The sequence below is a fragment of the Petaurus breviceps genome, unplaced genomic scaffold, assembly GCF_028583685.1.
Source record: "Petaurus breviceps papuanus isolate PSGF00001 unplaced genomic scaffold, PetGlider_PUasm1.0 99, whole genome shotgun sequence".
NCBI lineage: Eukaryota > Metazoa > Chordata > Mammalia > Diprotodontia > Petauridae > Petaurus > Petaurus breviceps.
Genome location: NW_027187465.1, coordinates 419,901 through 435,375, shown reverse-complemented (window position 1 = coordinate 435,375; position 15,475 = coordinate 419,901). Strand labels below are relative to the sequence as shown.

General features: G+C 53.7%; 1 protein-coding gene across 1 annotated transcript in view; it reads left to right on the top strand.

Moving 5' to 3' along the window:
* Positions 1–15,475, top strand: part of SFI1 (SFI1 centrin binding protein) — a 60,874-nt gene that overhangs the window by 35,003 nt on the left and 10,396 nt on the right. The window contains exons 15-22 of the mRNA XM_069081546.1: positions 161–291; positions 6,485–6,566; positions 7,448–7,630; positions 9,219–9,290; positions 9,523–9,618; positions 10,492–10,568; positions 11,087–11,189; positions 15,076–15,172. Coding sequence (XP_068937647.1) covers positions 161–291; positions 6,485–6,566; positions 7,448–7,630; positions 9,219–9,290; positions 9,523–9,618; positions 10,492–10,568; positions 11,087–11,189; positions 15,076–15,172 — 841 coding nt within the window. The remainder of the gene's footprint in view (positions 1–160; positions 292–6,484; positions 6,567–7,447; positions 7,631–9,218; positions 9,291–9,522; positions 9,619–10,491; positions 10,569–11,086; positions 11,190–15,075; positions 15,173–15,475) is intronic.

Below are 15,475 nucleotides of genomic sequence, written 5' to 3'. Positions count from 1 at the left end.
TTCGTGAGTCTCCTTTGCCAGTCCTGGGGCTGAGAGGGGGCTCCCTGCATCTCTCTTGTTCGTGGTTTGGGGCACTTTTTCATGGGCTGCTTGGTGGTTTGTACTTCTTTGGATAACTCTCTCTGCCCTCTTTATCTCCTGGGCCGTTGCTTTTGTTCAGATGCAGTTCGCCAAAGCTGAACACCACTACCGCAGCAGAAACCTGTCCGTCCTCTTCCAGGCCTGGAGAAGCTTTAGCCACCAGCAGCGAGAGCAGAGGGCAAGGTGGGCAGAGGCTTCTAGCTTTCACAGGTAGGTGGGCACCGGACTCATGACTTGCTAGCTCCAGAGAGCCACTGTCTTTAGATGTCCCTGACCAGTTGTTGCTGAGAGCCCCTCTGAACCTTTCGGGGGCATTGGATGAGAGAGTCTCTTTCTGGAGGATGCTCAGTGTTTTCTTCCTCTGCATTGCAGATTCCAGTCCTTTATCTTTCTAGATCAGTCAGCTGTTTCCCAGCATCCTTGACCAGGAGGGGTCTGTAGCTCATGGCATCTTGGCAGGGCTTCAGTGATTTCCCAGGATGGTTTCTCATGGTCTCACTTGAGTTTTCAGCCTTTTTCAAGTGTTTTCTTTAGGAGAGGAGGAACGATACCTTAAACATCTCTGTATGCCCCAGTGAGTCTAGCATAGGACCCTGTTCACATCAGGAACATAAGAAATGTGGCTTGAAGGAATGAAAATATTCAGTGCCCTCTGTGCCCATTCCAGTTTTCTGGTGCTGTGTGGCATAGGTGACTGACTGGCTGTGGGTTGTGAAAGACTGTCAGACCAGTGGCTCAGGAGCGCTGGGAGAATCTGGGTGGCTGGGGGGGGCCTTCTGTGGACTGTTGCCCGAGGTCCCAGAAATTTGTTCCCAACCTTTGGGAGGACCTTGCCGGCTATCATCCCTCCTGAAGGCCAGGGAAGGGCTGAGCTAAGCCCTGGGGAGTGAAGAGATGGGATGAGACTACCGTGTTTCCCCGATAATAAGACCTATCCCGAAAATAAGCCCTCCCCTTACTGTGTAAGATTCCTCTAAAATAAGCCCTCCCCCGAAAATAAGCCCTGTTGAGATTGCTACTGTAGTGAAGGTGATCCCCTGCGCTACAGGCTACATTACGGTACCCTCTGTATGCACCGTCCGCCCCCCCCCCTGTGAAATGCACGCTGCGCTCCGAGCTGCATCCAATCAGAGCTGCAGCAGTGAGCGCGTCATCTTGTTCTTTATTGAATTCATTATTGAATAAAGGTACATTTTTTTTGTTCACATTTACCTGTTTATTAAAATTGCTGTTAATGTTCATTAAAATAAGCCCTCCCCTGAAAATAAGCCCTCTGGTGTTTTTCTATCAAAAAAAAAATAATAAGACAGTGTCTTATTATCGGGGAAACACGGTAACTGAGAAGCAGTGGGGATGCGGGACGTTTCCCCAGCAAGTCTGCCATTCGGTGGGTGAAATACAGACTGTTCCAATTCCTTGTCTTTTCTTTTAAAATTGTAAGTGGTCCCGGTGCTGCAATTTGGTTGGGTTGGATTTGGGGTCTTCTTGTTCTGTTTACATTTAGGGAAACTTTTTGTTTTAAATGTTTGTGTTGGGGCTGGTAAGTACTGTTGGCATATAGGCAGGGGGATGTCAGAGTGGGCAGGAGCCATGAAGCACTTTCCCAGGAGAGGCCCTGGGGACTAAGCAGGATCGGGAGTCTGAGGCTGGGGCAGGAGAGGCCCGTGGGCTGCTGGGGGAAGGGTGGGAGCCAATGTTTATAAGCAGCTACTCCGTGCCAAGCACCTTACAGATCTCTCATCTGAGGAATTCAGAGATGTGGGAAGCAGACCGTCTTGACTAGACAAAAACGGATGAGTTTTGGAGGGGTAGGAGATGAGGCTGGAGGTGCCAGAGGACCAGGCAAGGCAGGGTGCAGAGCTGAGGCCAAGGAGTTTGCACTGGACGGGATTCCACAGAGAGGGCAGTGGGGCCTTAGGGACTTGGCCTGGTGGAAGGGGGCTGGGCAAAGCAGGTGCTTGAGAAGCTGGTGGGTCGAGGCCTTCTGTGCCCGCGGGCCGTGGAAGGGTTCAGATGCCACGCTGAGGAGTTTGGCCTTGGTTTTCTAGGCCATCGGGAGCCAGGGTGGAGAGTTGGGTCCCATCAGGCTATAACCAAACCAGGCCCCACACCGAGGAGGTGTCTGCTGCCAAGGGAGGTGAGCAGAGCCAAGAGGACAGTACGTGCTGTGACTGAACAGCGTGCAGAAAGTTGCTGTCCCGCGGGGCCTTGGCTGGTCCTTGTGACCCTCAGGTGATGCGGGCCCCCTCCGCTCTGGGGCCTGACATCTCTGCTGCTCATGCAGAACGCCTCGTCCTGGGAGTCACAACCGGCCTGTCGGCTTTTGTTTGCCCTGCTGGCTCTGCCTCCCAGAGCTCTGCTGCTTTTTTCCTTTGTTTCTTAAAAATCAGTCTGTTACTCTGTAAATTGTTCTGGCTCTGCTCACTTTGTGTCAGCTCACACGAGTCTTTCCAGGTTTTCCTGAAAGCATCCGCTTGCCATTTCTCATAGCACTCCTGTGCCACCATCAGCTCTGCCATTCCCCTGCTGATGGGCATCCCTTCCAGACTTGGGTTTAAACCCACATCTTCTGACTCTCAGGGCAGCCTCCCCTTCCTCCCGTAGCCACTGCTCTGTACTCAGCAGGTGATGGCTGGAGCATGACGGCCAGCTCCAGGGGCCCCGTTTTGGGGCTATTCCCAGGCCAAAGCAGGGCAGCACTTAGGGATCGCTAGTCAGAGCATTTACCTGGTGATGACATCACGGTCCCCCCGCCTCTAACAGGCTGTCAGATGGAAGAACGAAGAGATGTACTCGTTCTGGACCCAGAAGGCAGGAGTGGGACTCACTGGGGGAAGTTAGCTGCGGGGCAGGCTTGGCTTCCTCTCAACTAGAGCCCACTGGATGGGGAACAGGCTGCCTGGGGGAGCCAGAAGTCAGCACTCAAAGGCTGGAATGTAATGAATTAGTGCAGCATTGGAAGAAGCAGGTGTGATTGTAGAGACGCTTGCAAGTCTTTTGTGAGTGAATCCAGAGTTTAGTCGGCAGGACCAGGAGAGCAGGAGGCCCAGTGACTTCAGAGTGTAAATGGAAAAACCAAAGCACGCATCATGATTGGAGGCTGAAATTCTGTCCCACCCTGGCCTCAAAGAAGCCTTCTCAAAGGCCCTCCCCCTGCTTCTTGGGAGTGGGGGCAGCAGGCTGGGTGGGCACGTGGCGCTCTGGGTGGGCATGTGGCAGGCTGGGTGGGCACGTGGCACAGAAGGGCAGACTTTCCAATACGTTGGTTAATTTTGCTGAACTGTATTTCTCCTTTTTACAATGATTGATTACAAGGGAAGTGGAAAGGGAGATGCTGGAAATGTAGGTGGTGTTAAAGTGAAGTATATCAATATGGTTTTATTTTTTTTAAAAATTAAAATGAAATTTAATGGAAAACACTTTCAAAACCAGTTCAAAATGAAGTAGAATTACCGTGTATGTGTGTCTGCTTACAAACATGCACCTCTGTTTAAAACCAGTGGAGCAAAAGAAACCTCAAGGTTTTTAAAAAACCTGTGAACTGGGGGCGGCCAGGTGGTGCAGTGAGTAAAACGCAGGCCCCGGAGTCAGGAGGACCCGAGTTTGGTTCCCACCTCAGACACTTAACACACACACACACACACACACACACACACACACACACACACACAAAAACTAGCCGTGTGACCTTGGGCAAGTCACTTCACCCCAAGTGCTCTCCAAAAGGCAAAAACAACCAAGCCTGCAAACTGGCCCTGGATGGCTAATGTTTTCGTTTGACTTGACTTCCTGGCTGGGGCAGACGTGTCTCTGAGAGGGGACAGGGAGTCCTTAGAAGATCCAAGTATGGATTCGGACACTGACATTTTTAGCCAAGTGTGTGTGCGGGTGAAACTTCGGAGTGGTTTTGATTGGAGTTTCTCCTGTTATTAGTGATTTACGCCGTTCCTTGTTTTTAGTTCTTGTGAGAGCTGTTTCTCTGTATATTTTGGCCCTTTATCTACTGGGGAAAGACTTTTGGTCTCATATATTTTCAGTCATTTGCCTTCAAATGATTTCTGCTGTTACTTTACCACGCTCCATAAAGTATCCCTATTATGCCTTCATTGGTAAAAGCACTGAATCTGGAATTTCATTTCTGCAGCATTTGTTCCCTGCTTAATAGTGTTGTATTTTTTCCAGTTACATGTAGTTTTAACATTCCTTTTAACGAGATTTTGAGTCTCAAATTTTGCCCCTTCCCCAAGATGACATGCAGTCTGACGTGGGCTGTACACACACACTGATGTTAAACGTATTTCCACATTAGTCGTGTTGTGAAAGAAGAATCAGAACAAAGGGGAAAAACCCCGAGAAAGAAAACACAAGAACAAAAACGGCCTGCCTCCATCTGCATTCAGGCCACACAGCCTCTGCAGGCGCAGGGCATCTCCCACCATGGGTCTTGGAGTTTTCTGAGATCATCGTGTTGCTGAGGAGAGCTGGGTCTGTCCAAGCTGGTCATCACACAAGGGTTGCATTGTCGTTTTTATGATGTTAGCATGACCCAGCCATGAGCACTGGATATTCTTCCACTTATTTGAGTGGTCCTTCATTTCTTCAGGGAGGACCTTGTAATCGTGTTCATAAATGTGCTTTAGTAGTTTGATTCCCAACAGACCCCCTAGGGGGTTTTGCAGCGTATTGTTCAGGACTTAGGCGCAGTTGGATCACACAATATAATAAGCACTCTTCACAGCAAAGTGAGGTCGGTGTAACATTTATTCTACACACAAGGACAACATATAGCAGTGTTAAAGAAATAGAGAAAGAGAAAGACAAAACTTAACAGAGTGATACAGATATTTACATTCCTCACCAAACTGGGGAAGCGCCAACATATGGGTTCACGTGGCGGGAGGGCGGACTTGATAAGAGCTCCCCAGAGTCCCGGCCAGCAATCAAAATGCCCCAAGTGAAGTGTCCTTCCCATGAGCGAAGCCCCAAGGAAAAATATCAATTTCTCAGAATACATAGTTTCAAACGAAGAAAAAACTGGTGCCGTGTGATTTAGCAACTGATAGGCTCAACACCAGAAGGCTTGGAAGGCTGTGTGAGCCCAGCCAGGGCTCTGTGAGACTCAGCACAGGATGTGTTGTGTCTGTGAACTGGGCCAGAGTTCAAAGGAGTAAGACGTCTGTGATGGAGAAGGCAAAGTGTCTGGGTTCTGAAGGACACAGGATTGAGTCCCTGTGTTCCTAGAAGGGTGGCCAAGCCTTCAAGGAGGAATGAGCCAGGCATGCTCCCACCCTTGGTTCTGGGGACTCGCCCCCGTCCCAAGGCCTGGAACGTCCAGGGACGGTCTCACGGGCCTGGTGAGTGCTCTGCTTGCTGTAGTGATTTTGAATGGATCTTCTCTTCCTTTTATTCCCTCTGGGTTTTGTTACTGCTGTGTAGAAATGCTCTTAATTTTTATGGGTGTCTTAGTTCATTTTTGAAAATTTGCAAACAACTAAAAAAAACGTTGGATTTGGAATTCAGAAAATGGATGTTCTCGCTGTGGTTTGTCCAAGTTTGGGTGTCATCCATGGTTATCCTAAAGCTAAAAAGGAAAAAAAGGCCACCTCCTCTTTGCTGACTGTATTTCTTTCTTTCTGTTTTGTTTTGTTTTGTTTTTTGAAGCAGTAGGGGTCAAGTTACTTGCCCAGGGTCACACAACTAGTAAGTGTCCGAGGCCAGATTTGAACTCAAGCCCTCCCATGATGTCTGTATTTCTTTAGGGAGCTTTGAGAGACATCTTTGGGGGTTGAAGCTGAATTGTTGGCAGCATCTTGATGTGACTGGTATTCGTAGACTGCTTGGCCTTTAGAGCCTAGAGCCTCGATGGTCAGAGCAGGGAAGGAGTCTGTCAGTGAGCTTGGAGATCAGCTAGTGCAGGCCCCCTCATTTTCCAGATGAGGAAGCTGAAGTCCTGATCCGGGAAGGTCCCAAAGAAGGTTGATGTCATCATCTGAGCCAGGACCCAGGTCTCCTGCTTCCCAGTCCCATGGGCTCTCCCCCATCCTCTGTCCCTCTGATCTTAGTGAGATATGAACCTCAAAGCAGTCTTTCTCATCCTGAATGACATGCTGGGTGCATCTAAGGAAACCGCTTTTTACCAGGTGGACAGTGTTGTGTTTTCTGCCTCACTTCTCAGGTGTCCTGCACATCAGTGGGGATGTCCAGTGGCCCCTCCTGGGGCTGGAAGTGCTGGCTGTGGTGTCAGAAGGCCCAAAGGCCAGTGATATCTCCCCTCGTGAACTGCCCCCTATGTCGCCCCCCAGGCCATGAGGCCAGGGGATGACCACTTCACGTCAAGGGCTTTATTCTTAACATTGCTGGGTAAATGTCAGTCCTTTCTACGCTGCTTTCTTTTTCCTTGTAGGGAGTTGGTGAAGAGATGGGCATTCGATACATGGTGGCAGAAGATGTGCCTTCAGCGGGAAGCCCGACTATCTGAGAGAATGGTCAGTAGGTTTCCCTCTGCAGCAGGGGCAGTGTGCTCTGCTAGCCTGGCTTGGCCCCCCTCCCACACTGCCCTCCATGCAGAGGCCCCAGAGCGGGGCGGCCAGTGTGTGGTCTCACGTGGCAAAGGCATTTGTTTCCTCACACCTGCTGCTTAGCTGGGGCAGAACTGCAGCCAGGCCTTCTTTCCTTACCTCATTCACATGTCCACTCACCTCATCTCAGGTGAGGCTCCTGCCAGCGTGGCCAGGCGGGCACCCTGCAGACTGTTATCCTGCCCTTACTCAGAGATGAGGTTGTGGGGGCTGGGATTTGAACCCAGGCCTTCCAGCTCCCATCCTGCAGCTACCTCTCATGCTGCCTACTGCGTGCAGGGCATCACAGAGACAAATAAGACCCAGCTGGAGGGCCAATGGGACAGGACCGTGAATGATGAGAACGTGGGGCAGTGTGACTCCCTGTTATTGGCTCTTGCTTCTTAGCGTGTGACCTTGGGCAGATCACTGGTGCCTCTCTGGGCCTATGCTCCTCACCTCTTCAATGAGGGGATTGGACCAGGTGGCCTCTGAGGTCTGGGATTCTGGGAAGTCACAGCCTCCCTGGGCCTCCTTTTCTCCTACTGTCAGAGGGGTTGATCTTTCTTCCTATGGAAATGGGAGGGTGTAGAGATCCCTCCTAGCTGGGAGAATCCTGGAGGGCTTTATATTGGTGGGGGCCTCTGATTGCATTTGCAAGGGATGGGTCAGCTTTTGATGGGCATTGGTCTGGGAAGACAGCTGGAGGCCCCAGTGCCTGGCTGCAGCCAGAGCCGAAGGGAGCTCCACACGTGGGATCTCTCTCCTGTTCTGAGTCCTCCTCATGGCTGCCTTCCCCTCTGTCATAGGCCGTCCTCCATGCTGAGCGGCAGGTGCTCAGACAGTGCTGGTCCACATGGCGCAGGCGGACAGCTGAGCTTTCCATGGAAAGAAGGAGCCTGGCCACAGCTTGTGCCCATCACCGCCATAGGCAGCTGCGGAAGGCTTTCCAGATCTGGAAGGAGAGCCTTCGGGCCCTCCAAGCCCAGCAAGTACTTCTCAGATTCTCTTGCATAGTCCCTCCCTTGCTGAGCCCTTGGGCCTCAGTGCCGTGTGGTTTCACGTGAGTCTTTCTGAGGGTGGTTGGTGTCGATTCATCTTAGGTTTAAAGCAGAAGAGGGGTGACGGCCAAAAACCAGTGAGCCAAGGCCAGAGGAGGGGGCAGAGCTGGAGGGCAGTCGCCTGGGCTCTCCTGGGCCGCCTCCCTGAAAGCCCCAAGTCAGGAAGGATGGATGAGGGAAGAGATTGAGCCCCGACTGGGTGCTGGCCTGGTCAGGCCACACCCCAATTGCTGCAGCCAGCTGCAGGCACCCATCCTTTTGGAGAAGAACACTGTGACTGGGGTGCTTGGGGACCTGAAACCAGGTCTCAGGAGTTCAGTGGAAGGAGCCAGCAAGGTGGCTGAGAGCCACACCCAGGTGTCCAGACTGGTTATGTGGAAGGGGTGCTACCTTTGTTCTGCCTAGCTCCAGAGGGCGGAACAAGAGAGAGAGGGGGAGGTTCCTTGTGTCCCTTCCAAGTCAGCCTGGGAACACTTCTAAAGGGATCTTGAGATTTCCTCAAGTCCCAAGGGCTCCAAGCTCCTATCAGTGGAGGCTTAGAGTGAGGGGTGATGGCCCCTCCTCAGGGACATGGGGGGAGCTCCCTGAGTTGGTGAGGGGTGAGATGGAGGAGGCAACTTCACCTGACTGGCTGTGTGACCTTGTATAGTCCCCCCCATCCCCCGAGCTTTGGGGTCCTTCTGGGGAAGGTGAGCCTGGGAACCTCAGAGGTCACTCCTGCCTCTGAAATGCTGAGTGGGAAGGGTCCCGAGAGGGACCTACTCAGTGGGAAAGTTTTCTTGGCCTCCCCATAAAATCAAGCTCTTTGGCTCCCTTGCCTTGTTCCGGGCTCAGTGTGGGTCCCGTTCACACAGCCCTGCAGACACTTAGGAGACAGCTCTCATGGCCCAGAGGCCAAAGGTCCGAGGTCCTTCAAAGGATCCTCCCTGGGACAGACTCAAGGCCCTGTGGGCCTCATTTTTGTCTGTGTGGTGATGTCACTCACACACTCTGTCATTCAAGGCCTTGCCCAGCCCTGGCTTGTGGTCACCCAGGAGGCTTAGCTGCCTTCTAGTCTAGTCTCTGCAGGAAGCAGACCCTCTAAGGTGGGAGCTGGTTCCTCCAAAACCTCCCTGTTCTCTGTCCTGGTCCAGTCCTCTTTCTCCATGTCTTCTCTTATTCTAGCTCCTGTCCTTAGCAGTGACTCCCCTGCCTCTGGTCTTGACCCCTTGACCCTGGCCCCCTCCTTCCTCAGGCTCCTTCCTGCACACAGCTTTTGCTGACCTTTGCCCTACTGAAAGTGACCTCTTCATCAGGCTTTCAAGTATCCTCTTGACCCAGGGTCCTGCGCCTTCTGGACCCCCAGAGCCTCCCGTGTTTGACCAGGCCCATGAGGGGCGGGCACATCAAGGGGAGGGAGTACAGCTCGGGCTTGCCCAGCCTGTTCCTCCTTGGGATCTGGGGAGAAAGGAGGGCTGGAGGTTTAGGCCCAGGCTGTGCATCAAAACCAGCGTCTGCCCTGTTTCCCTCCTTCAGGCAGGCTGGAGAGATGAGGGCTTCCGTGTTCAGCTCGGGTCTGCTCGTACGTTTGACCTGGAGCAAGTGGCGAGAGGTGAGCTGTGGGCAGCCCTGGGCGGCCTGCCTGGGGAGGCGCCATTGGAGGGCATTGCCCAGAGCCAGGCCCTGCAGGGATGAGCCCCACGGCCACCCTGTCCTCAGCCTGTGCGGTGCCCGGGTTCCTCCTGGTCTCCTTGGAAGGAGCACTAGCCCAACATCCCCCCAGCCTGGCTGCTGTGTCCTTCTCCACTCACCTTTCCCTTCTCCTCCGTGTGTGTGTCCCCTAGTACATGGCCCTACAGAATGTGAAGTGGCAGAAGGTGGCCCGTGCCAACGGCCATTACCGTCGGATGCTACTGCGCCGGACCTTGGCTGCCTGGATGGTAGGAGGCTTTCCTCTCCTCTGGTCCCACGGCCCACTCCCCAAAGAGCTTGTGGCTGACCCCCCAGGCAGCTCTGCTTGGAGCTCCTGCCCTCCTGGCCAGCATTGTCCCCAGGGCCTCCCTTCTTGGCTCCCAGCAGCTGTTATGTGCCTGCCCTCAGGGAGCTCCTGTGTGCCCACAAGCTCTATCCAGGGCAAGCCGAGGGAATCTCAGCAGGATGATGCCAGCAGTGAGGGTGCAGCCAGAAAAGCCTTCTGGGAAGGAAGGCTGAGTTGGGTGGAGATGGAGGGAAGGAGGAGAGTCTGCTAGGCATGGGGGAGAATCCAGAGGAGGCCAGGGATGGAGGAACAACCAGGAGCCCTGTGGTGGCAGAATCTGGAAGAAGCCAGGAACAGCATGGCTCAAAGGGGAGGGCCCTCGTGGCCTCACCTCTGGGGTGCGCTGTGGCATGGCCTTGCCAGTTCAACATCACAGGATCCCTTTCCTAGCCTCTAGGGCCTTCTCACTGGCTGTGCCTGATGTCGCCAGCTCCCTGTGGACTCTGGTCCATGCAGGGGGCAGTTTGTTCTCAGCTCTCTGGAAGCCTTCTTGATGTTGGCCCCCCAGTGAACAGGGACTTCCCTGCCTGAGGGCAGAGATGAGCCTTTACTCTGTCTGGGGATCCTGCCCCCCCCCCCGAAATATGTCCCAAGAGAGCTATCCCAGCAGGTGGGCCGGCCATTGGACCCGGGGTCAAGCTGTGTGGCTGGAGAAGTGCCTTTGATGGCAGGGGACACATGGGGCCATCTTGGGTTTGGGGGCAGGCCCGAGGAAGGAGATGTTGGGCCCTGTGGCCTGGGCTCGTTGGTGAACCCCAGGTTTTCTTTCCTGCAGACTTATCAGGGCAGGGTCAAAGCCGTCCTGCTCCAGGTGGCAGAGAGAGAAGAGATGCGTCACCGAGAGCTCTTGCGGTAGGTGCCCCCAGACGGCCACCAGCCTTCATTTCTGTCTCCTCAGAGAGTTGGGCTTCCGCAGCATCCCAGGGCCTCCTGTGCTCAGCGTTGTAGGTGCACGTACACCCTGCATCTATTAACTGCCTGCTGTGTGCAGAGCCCAGAGTCTGGGAAGGGAGGAAATAACCAGCCTCTTTGCTGGTCGCTTTAGTGACCACAAGTCAAGTGACCATGTGTCAAGCACTGCTGGCTCTCAGGCCCAGTGCTAAGCTTCAGAGGTGCCAGGAAAGGCCAGAGACTGCGGAGAACAGAAAAGAGTATCTTCTCCTGGGCAGTCTGGGAAGTGCCTGGCCCTCGTTGCGGTGTTTTTAGGAGGCCTCTCTAATGTCGGGGTGGGAGCTAGGTACCCTGCCCCTCACACACCTCTTCGGGCGTCTCGCCTGCCCCAGGGCTCCCCCAAGCAGGCTTTTGGATGGGGGCACCCAGGCTGAGGGGCAGGGGCAGGACTGCTCAGCCGCTCTCTGCTTTGTCTTTAGCGGAATGTTTCATCTCTGGAGGGAAAACGCTGTGGCCCAGATGGAGGAGGCCAGGAAGACGCTCCTGGCTGAGGAACACTACAGAAGAACCATCCTTCAGAAGGTGGGCTGAGGTCCAGGGGAGGGACACAGGCCCTGTCCCAAGGGGAGGGCAGGGAGGCCATGAATGGGGTGCCGAGAGGGGAGGAGGTGGTTATGGAGCCAGCGATGGGAAACAGAGGTGCCCTAACATTGTTCTGGCAATGAAACACTGAGCATATGAGTGTGTGTCGTGTGTGTGTGTATGTGTGTGAGCATGTGTGTGCGTGCTTGTGAGCGTGTGCATGTGTGTGCGTGCCTGCGTGTGTGCGTGTGTGCATGCGAATGTGTCGTGTGTATGCACATGAGTGTGTGCGCCTGTGAGTGTGTGTCGTGTTGTGTGCGTGTGAGTACGCGTGTACACCTGTGTGTGTGCATGTGTGCACGTGCGTGTGAGCGCCTGTGTGTGAGTATACATGCATGTGTGTATGTGTCGTGTGTGCGTGCGCGTGCACGTGTGTGTGTGTGTGTGTGTGTGAGTATGAAACAAACCCTGAACTCTCCCTCTGGGCTCTGGCTTCTGTGTCCAGGTGGTGAATTGTTGTGGAAAGACATCTTGGCAGTGACCATCTGCCTGTGGGCTTCCTGCTTGTTAACCTGTCAGCCTCAGTTTTCTCCTCTGTCTGGTGGGAGTCATGACACTTTGTAGATCTAGTGGTGATATGATTAGGTCAAAGGGCATACACAGTGTAATAGCCCCTGGGGCATAGCTCCAGATTACTTTGCAGAATGGTTGGACCAGTTTACAACTTCACCAATAATGCACCAATAATAACAGCACACCAGTTTTCCTACATCCCCTCCAGCATTTGTCATTTCCCTTTTTTCTCAATTTAGCCAATTTGATGCCTTACTTACAAGTTGTTTTCATTTGCTTTTTCTCTAATAGTGTTTCAGAGCATTTTTTCATGTGGCTGTTGCTAGGCTTTGAACTCCCTGTTAGGGCCAGCTAGGTGGGTGCAGTGAATAGATCACCGGCCCTGGAGTCAGGAGGACCTGAGTTCAAATCCAGCCTCAGACACTTAACACACACAAAAAACTAGCCATGTGACCTTGGGCAAGTCACTTAACCCCAATTGCCTTCCAAAAAGCAAAGGAAAAAAAAAACCTCCCTGTTCATCCTTTGATCATTTATCAGTGTGAATGACTCTTCTTATAAATTTGACTCAGTTCCCTGTGTATCTTGGAAATGAAACCTTTATCTGAGAAACTTGCTGCGAAGGTTGCCCCCCTCAATTTCTTAGTTCTTCTTTTAATTGAATTGGTTTTGTTTAAAAAACTTCTTAATTTTATGTAATCAAGATCATCCATTTTACCTCCTGTAAACCTCTCTTGATTGTTGTCCTGAGATCTCTCAGGTAACCTCTTCCCTGCACCACTTAGATCTAAGACATGCACCCATTTTGAGCTTATCTCAGTACATGGTGTGAGATGTCGGCCAGGGCCTGGTTTTTCCCAGGCTGCTTTCTGGTTTTCGCAGCAGTTTTTGTCCAAGTGAGTTGTTGCCCCCATGGCTGGGTCTTGCCCATCTGCCCCTGGACGCTGTGTTCTAGCCTCCAGGTTACAGAGAAGTCCAGGGGCACGGTGGGCCCTTCCGGCCGGGCCCCCTCCAGGGCTTCCCCGTCTGCCTCTTCCCCTGGCTCAGATGTCTTGCTGTTCTTAGCACACAGCACTCTGTCTGTCCCCTTTCTGCCTTTGCCCTGGCTGCCCGCTGTGCCCCTCCTTGTTCCTTCCCCCCTCCCCCTTGTTCCCCGATCTGTTCCTCCGATGAGCCTCTGTCTCCTGCCCAGTCCCGGATTGTCTCGGCCAGATCGCAACAGCCGGGCCCCCTTCCTTCCATTGATTCCTTTGGTATTCTTGGCCTTTTGTTACTCCAGATAAAATTGTTATTTTTTCCGGCTCTATGAAGTAACCCTTTGATCGGAGTGGCACGGAATAAGTTAGTTTAGGTGGAATTATAATTCTTTCATGTTGGTTTGGCCCATGTGTGAACAGTTCATATTTCTCCAGCTGTTTCAGTCTGGCTTTGTTTGCGTGAAGTGCTTTGTAATTGTGTGGGACATTTCTGGGGTAGCTGGGTGGCCCAGTGGAGAGAGTCAGGAAGACTCCTCTTCTTGAGCTCAGATCTCACCTCAGACACTCACTAGCCATGTGACTCTGGGTAAGTCAATTCACCCTGCTGGCCTCAGTTTCCTCATGGGTGAAATGGGACAGACACAAACATGGCAGACCCCTGCAGTATCTCTGCCAGGACTGATGTGACAGAGAGCAGCAAGGCCACTTGTGAAGCTTGCTCCTTGTCCAGTGGACACCAAGAGTCCGCCCTCACTGGTCCCTCTCGCTGGACCTTTGGTGCGTGCCTCGGTTATGGCTGAGTGAGGTTCCAGATGACGCCTCTCCCTGCCCCAGGGCTTCCTCCTCTGGTGTCTGTTGGGTTCCCTTCCCCAGGCCACATTCCTCGCCAGCCCAGTGCCCAACCACAGACCTCTCTGTCTTTCTCCCTGAGCCACCTCGGGATGGAAAATTGCCTCCCTGTGATGTGGCCTTAGCCTTCTGGGTCAGAATTCTGTCTGGTGGGTTTTCTGGTGGCTTGGGTGCACCCCTCAGCCTCCCCGGGCCCTCTCAGTTGCCACAGTCAGCGGCCTTTCTCTGCCCTCATCCTTTCTGCAGCCTCCTTTCTGGCCTCTCATGGTGCTCCTTCTGCCTCCCTGGCCACCTGCAGCTGCCCACTGTCCGTGCCCCTCGGGGCTCCTTCTCCTGGCTTCTCATTTCCCAAGCGTTTAGTTATCTGATGCTTCCTGTTCTTCTGCCAGTTTAGCCCTAGACTCTGTCCCGGAGGCCAGGCGCATGTCACCCAGTGGACGTTTCAGCCTTGCTGGTCCACAGCTGCTTGAGCTCAGGACATGTCCAGAGTAGAGCTTCTCCTCCCCCACCCCCAGGCCTGGCCCCTCAGCCCCTTCTCCCCTCGCCCCCTACAGCTTGCCCGTCATCCCTCCTCAGCATCTCTGGCCCCCATCCCCTTCTCCCTAGTCACCAACCTCACTCAGACTGACATCAGCATCTCTCGCCCGGACCCCTGCAGCCCCAGAGCCTGAGGCTCTGCTGTCTCCACCTCCGCCTCTCCAGGACTCAGCAGCAGTCAGTGTGAGGCTCTCAAGCACCAGGAAGGTCTTGGTTTTTCTCTGTCTTCCCCATGCATACACAGCACAGTGGCTGGCACGATGTAATCGCTGCTTTTTCCTTCATTCAGATTCTTCCAGATCTTGGGCCAGCTTCCACTCAGCTGCCAAAAAGGTTTTGCTAAAGTGCGTGATCTAGCCCCAGGCCACCCTCCTAGACTCCCTCAGCTCCCTTGGGCCTCCAGATTACAGAGAAGTCCGGGGGCACAGTGGGCTCTTCCGGCTGGGCCCCCTCCAGGGCTTCCCCGTCTGCTTCTTCCCCTGGCTCAGATGTCTTGCTGTTCTTAGCTCTGTCTGTCCCCTTTCTGCCTTTGCCCTGGCTGCCCGCTGTGCCCCTCCTTGTTCCTTCCCCCCTCCCCCTTGTCCTTTTGTCCCCTCTCCCTCTCACCGCCTTGCCTCCTTGTCCCCTCTCCCCCTTGTGTCCCAGACTTCCTGGCTTCCTTCCACACTCGGCTCCTTGCATCCCTACTTGTGGGCACCTTCCGTTATCGGGCTGCTGTCCATCTCCTCTGCATTTATTTTGGTCGTACAGACTTAAATGTGTTGTCTTCCTTGATAGAATATAGGCTCCTGGAGGGCAGGGCTGTTCTTGCTCTCTTTTTCCCCCCTGTGCTCGGCCCCTAACTAGTGCATAATAAACGCTTCTTGGTCACTTGGTTTGCCGGTACCCATTCTGGACACAGGTGTTCAAGGTGCCCTTCCTCTCTCTCAGCCCGTCCCTCCCTTCTGCAGGTGGCCATCCATTGGAGGGACACGGCATCGCTGAGGATATACACCCGGCAGCAGGAAGACGTGGCTATCACAGAGGCCAGGAAGCAGCTGGAGCGAGGTGAGGAAGGGGCTGGCTCCAGGCTGGGCACCAGCCAGGTTAGGTTAGCTGGCAAAGTGAGGTTGCTATGTGCCCTGCCTTCCTCCGATTGTTCTCTCTTGGGAGAGTTCGGGTGCATCCCCAGATCAAGGGAAAAGCTGTCTGGAGGGTTCTTTGGTCCGGCGCCCCCCCCCTCCCCCCCTTCATTTTCCTGATGCACTGAGCAGAAGTAGCCTAGCAAGGGCACCCAGGGCACTATGGGATAGAGCGGATTCCAGCCCAGCTCCTTAGGCATCCCTGCTGGGGGCTTTCTAGCCCTTGAAG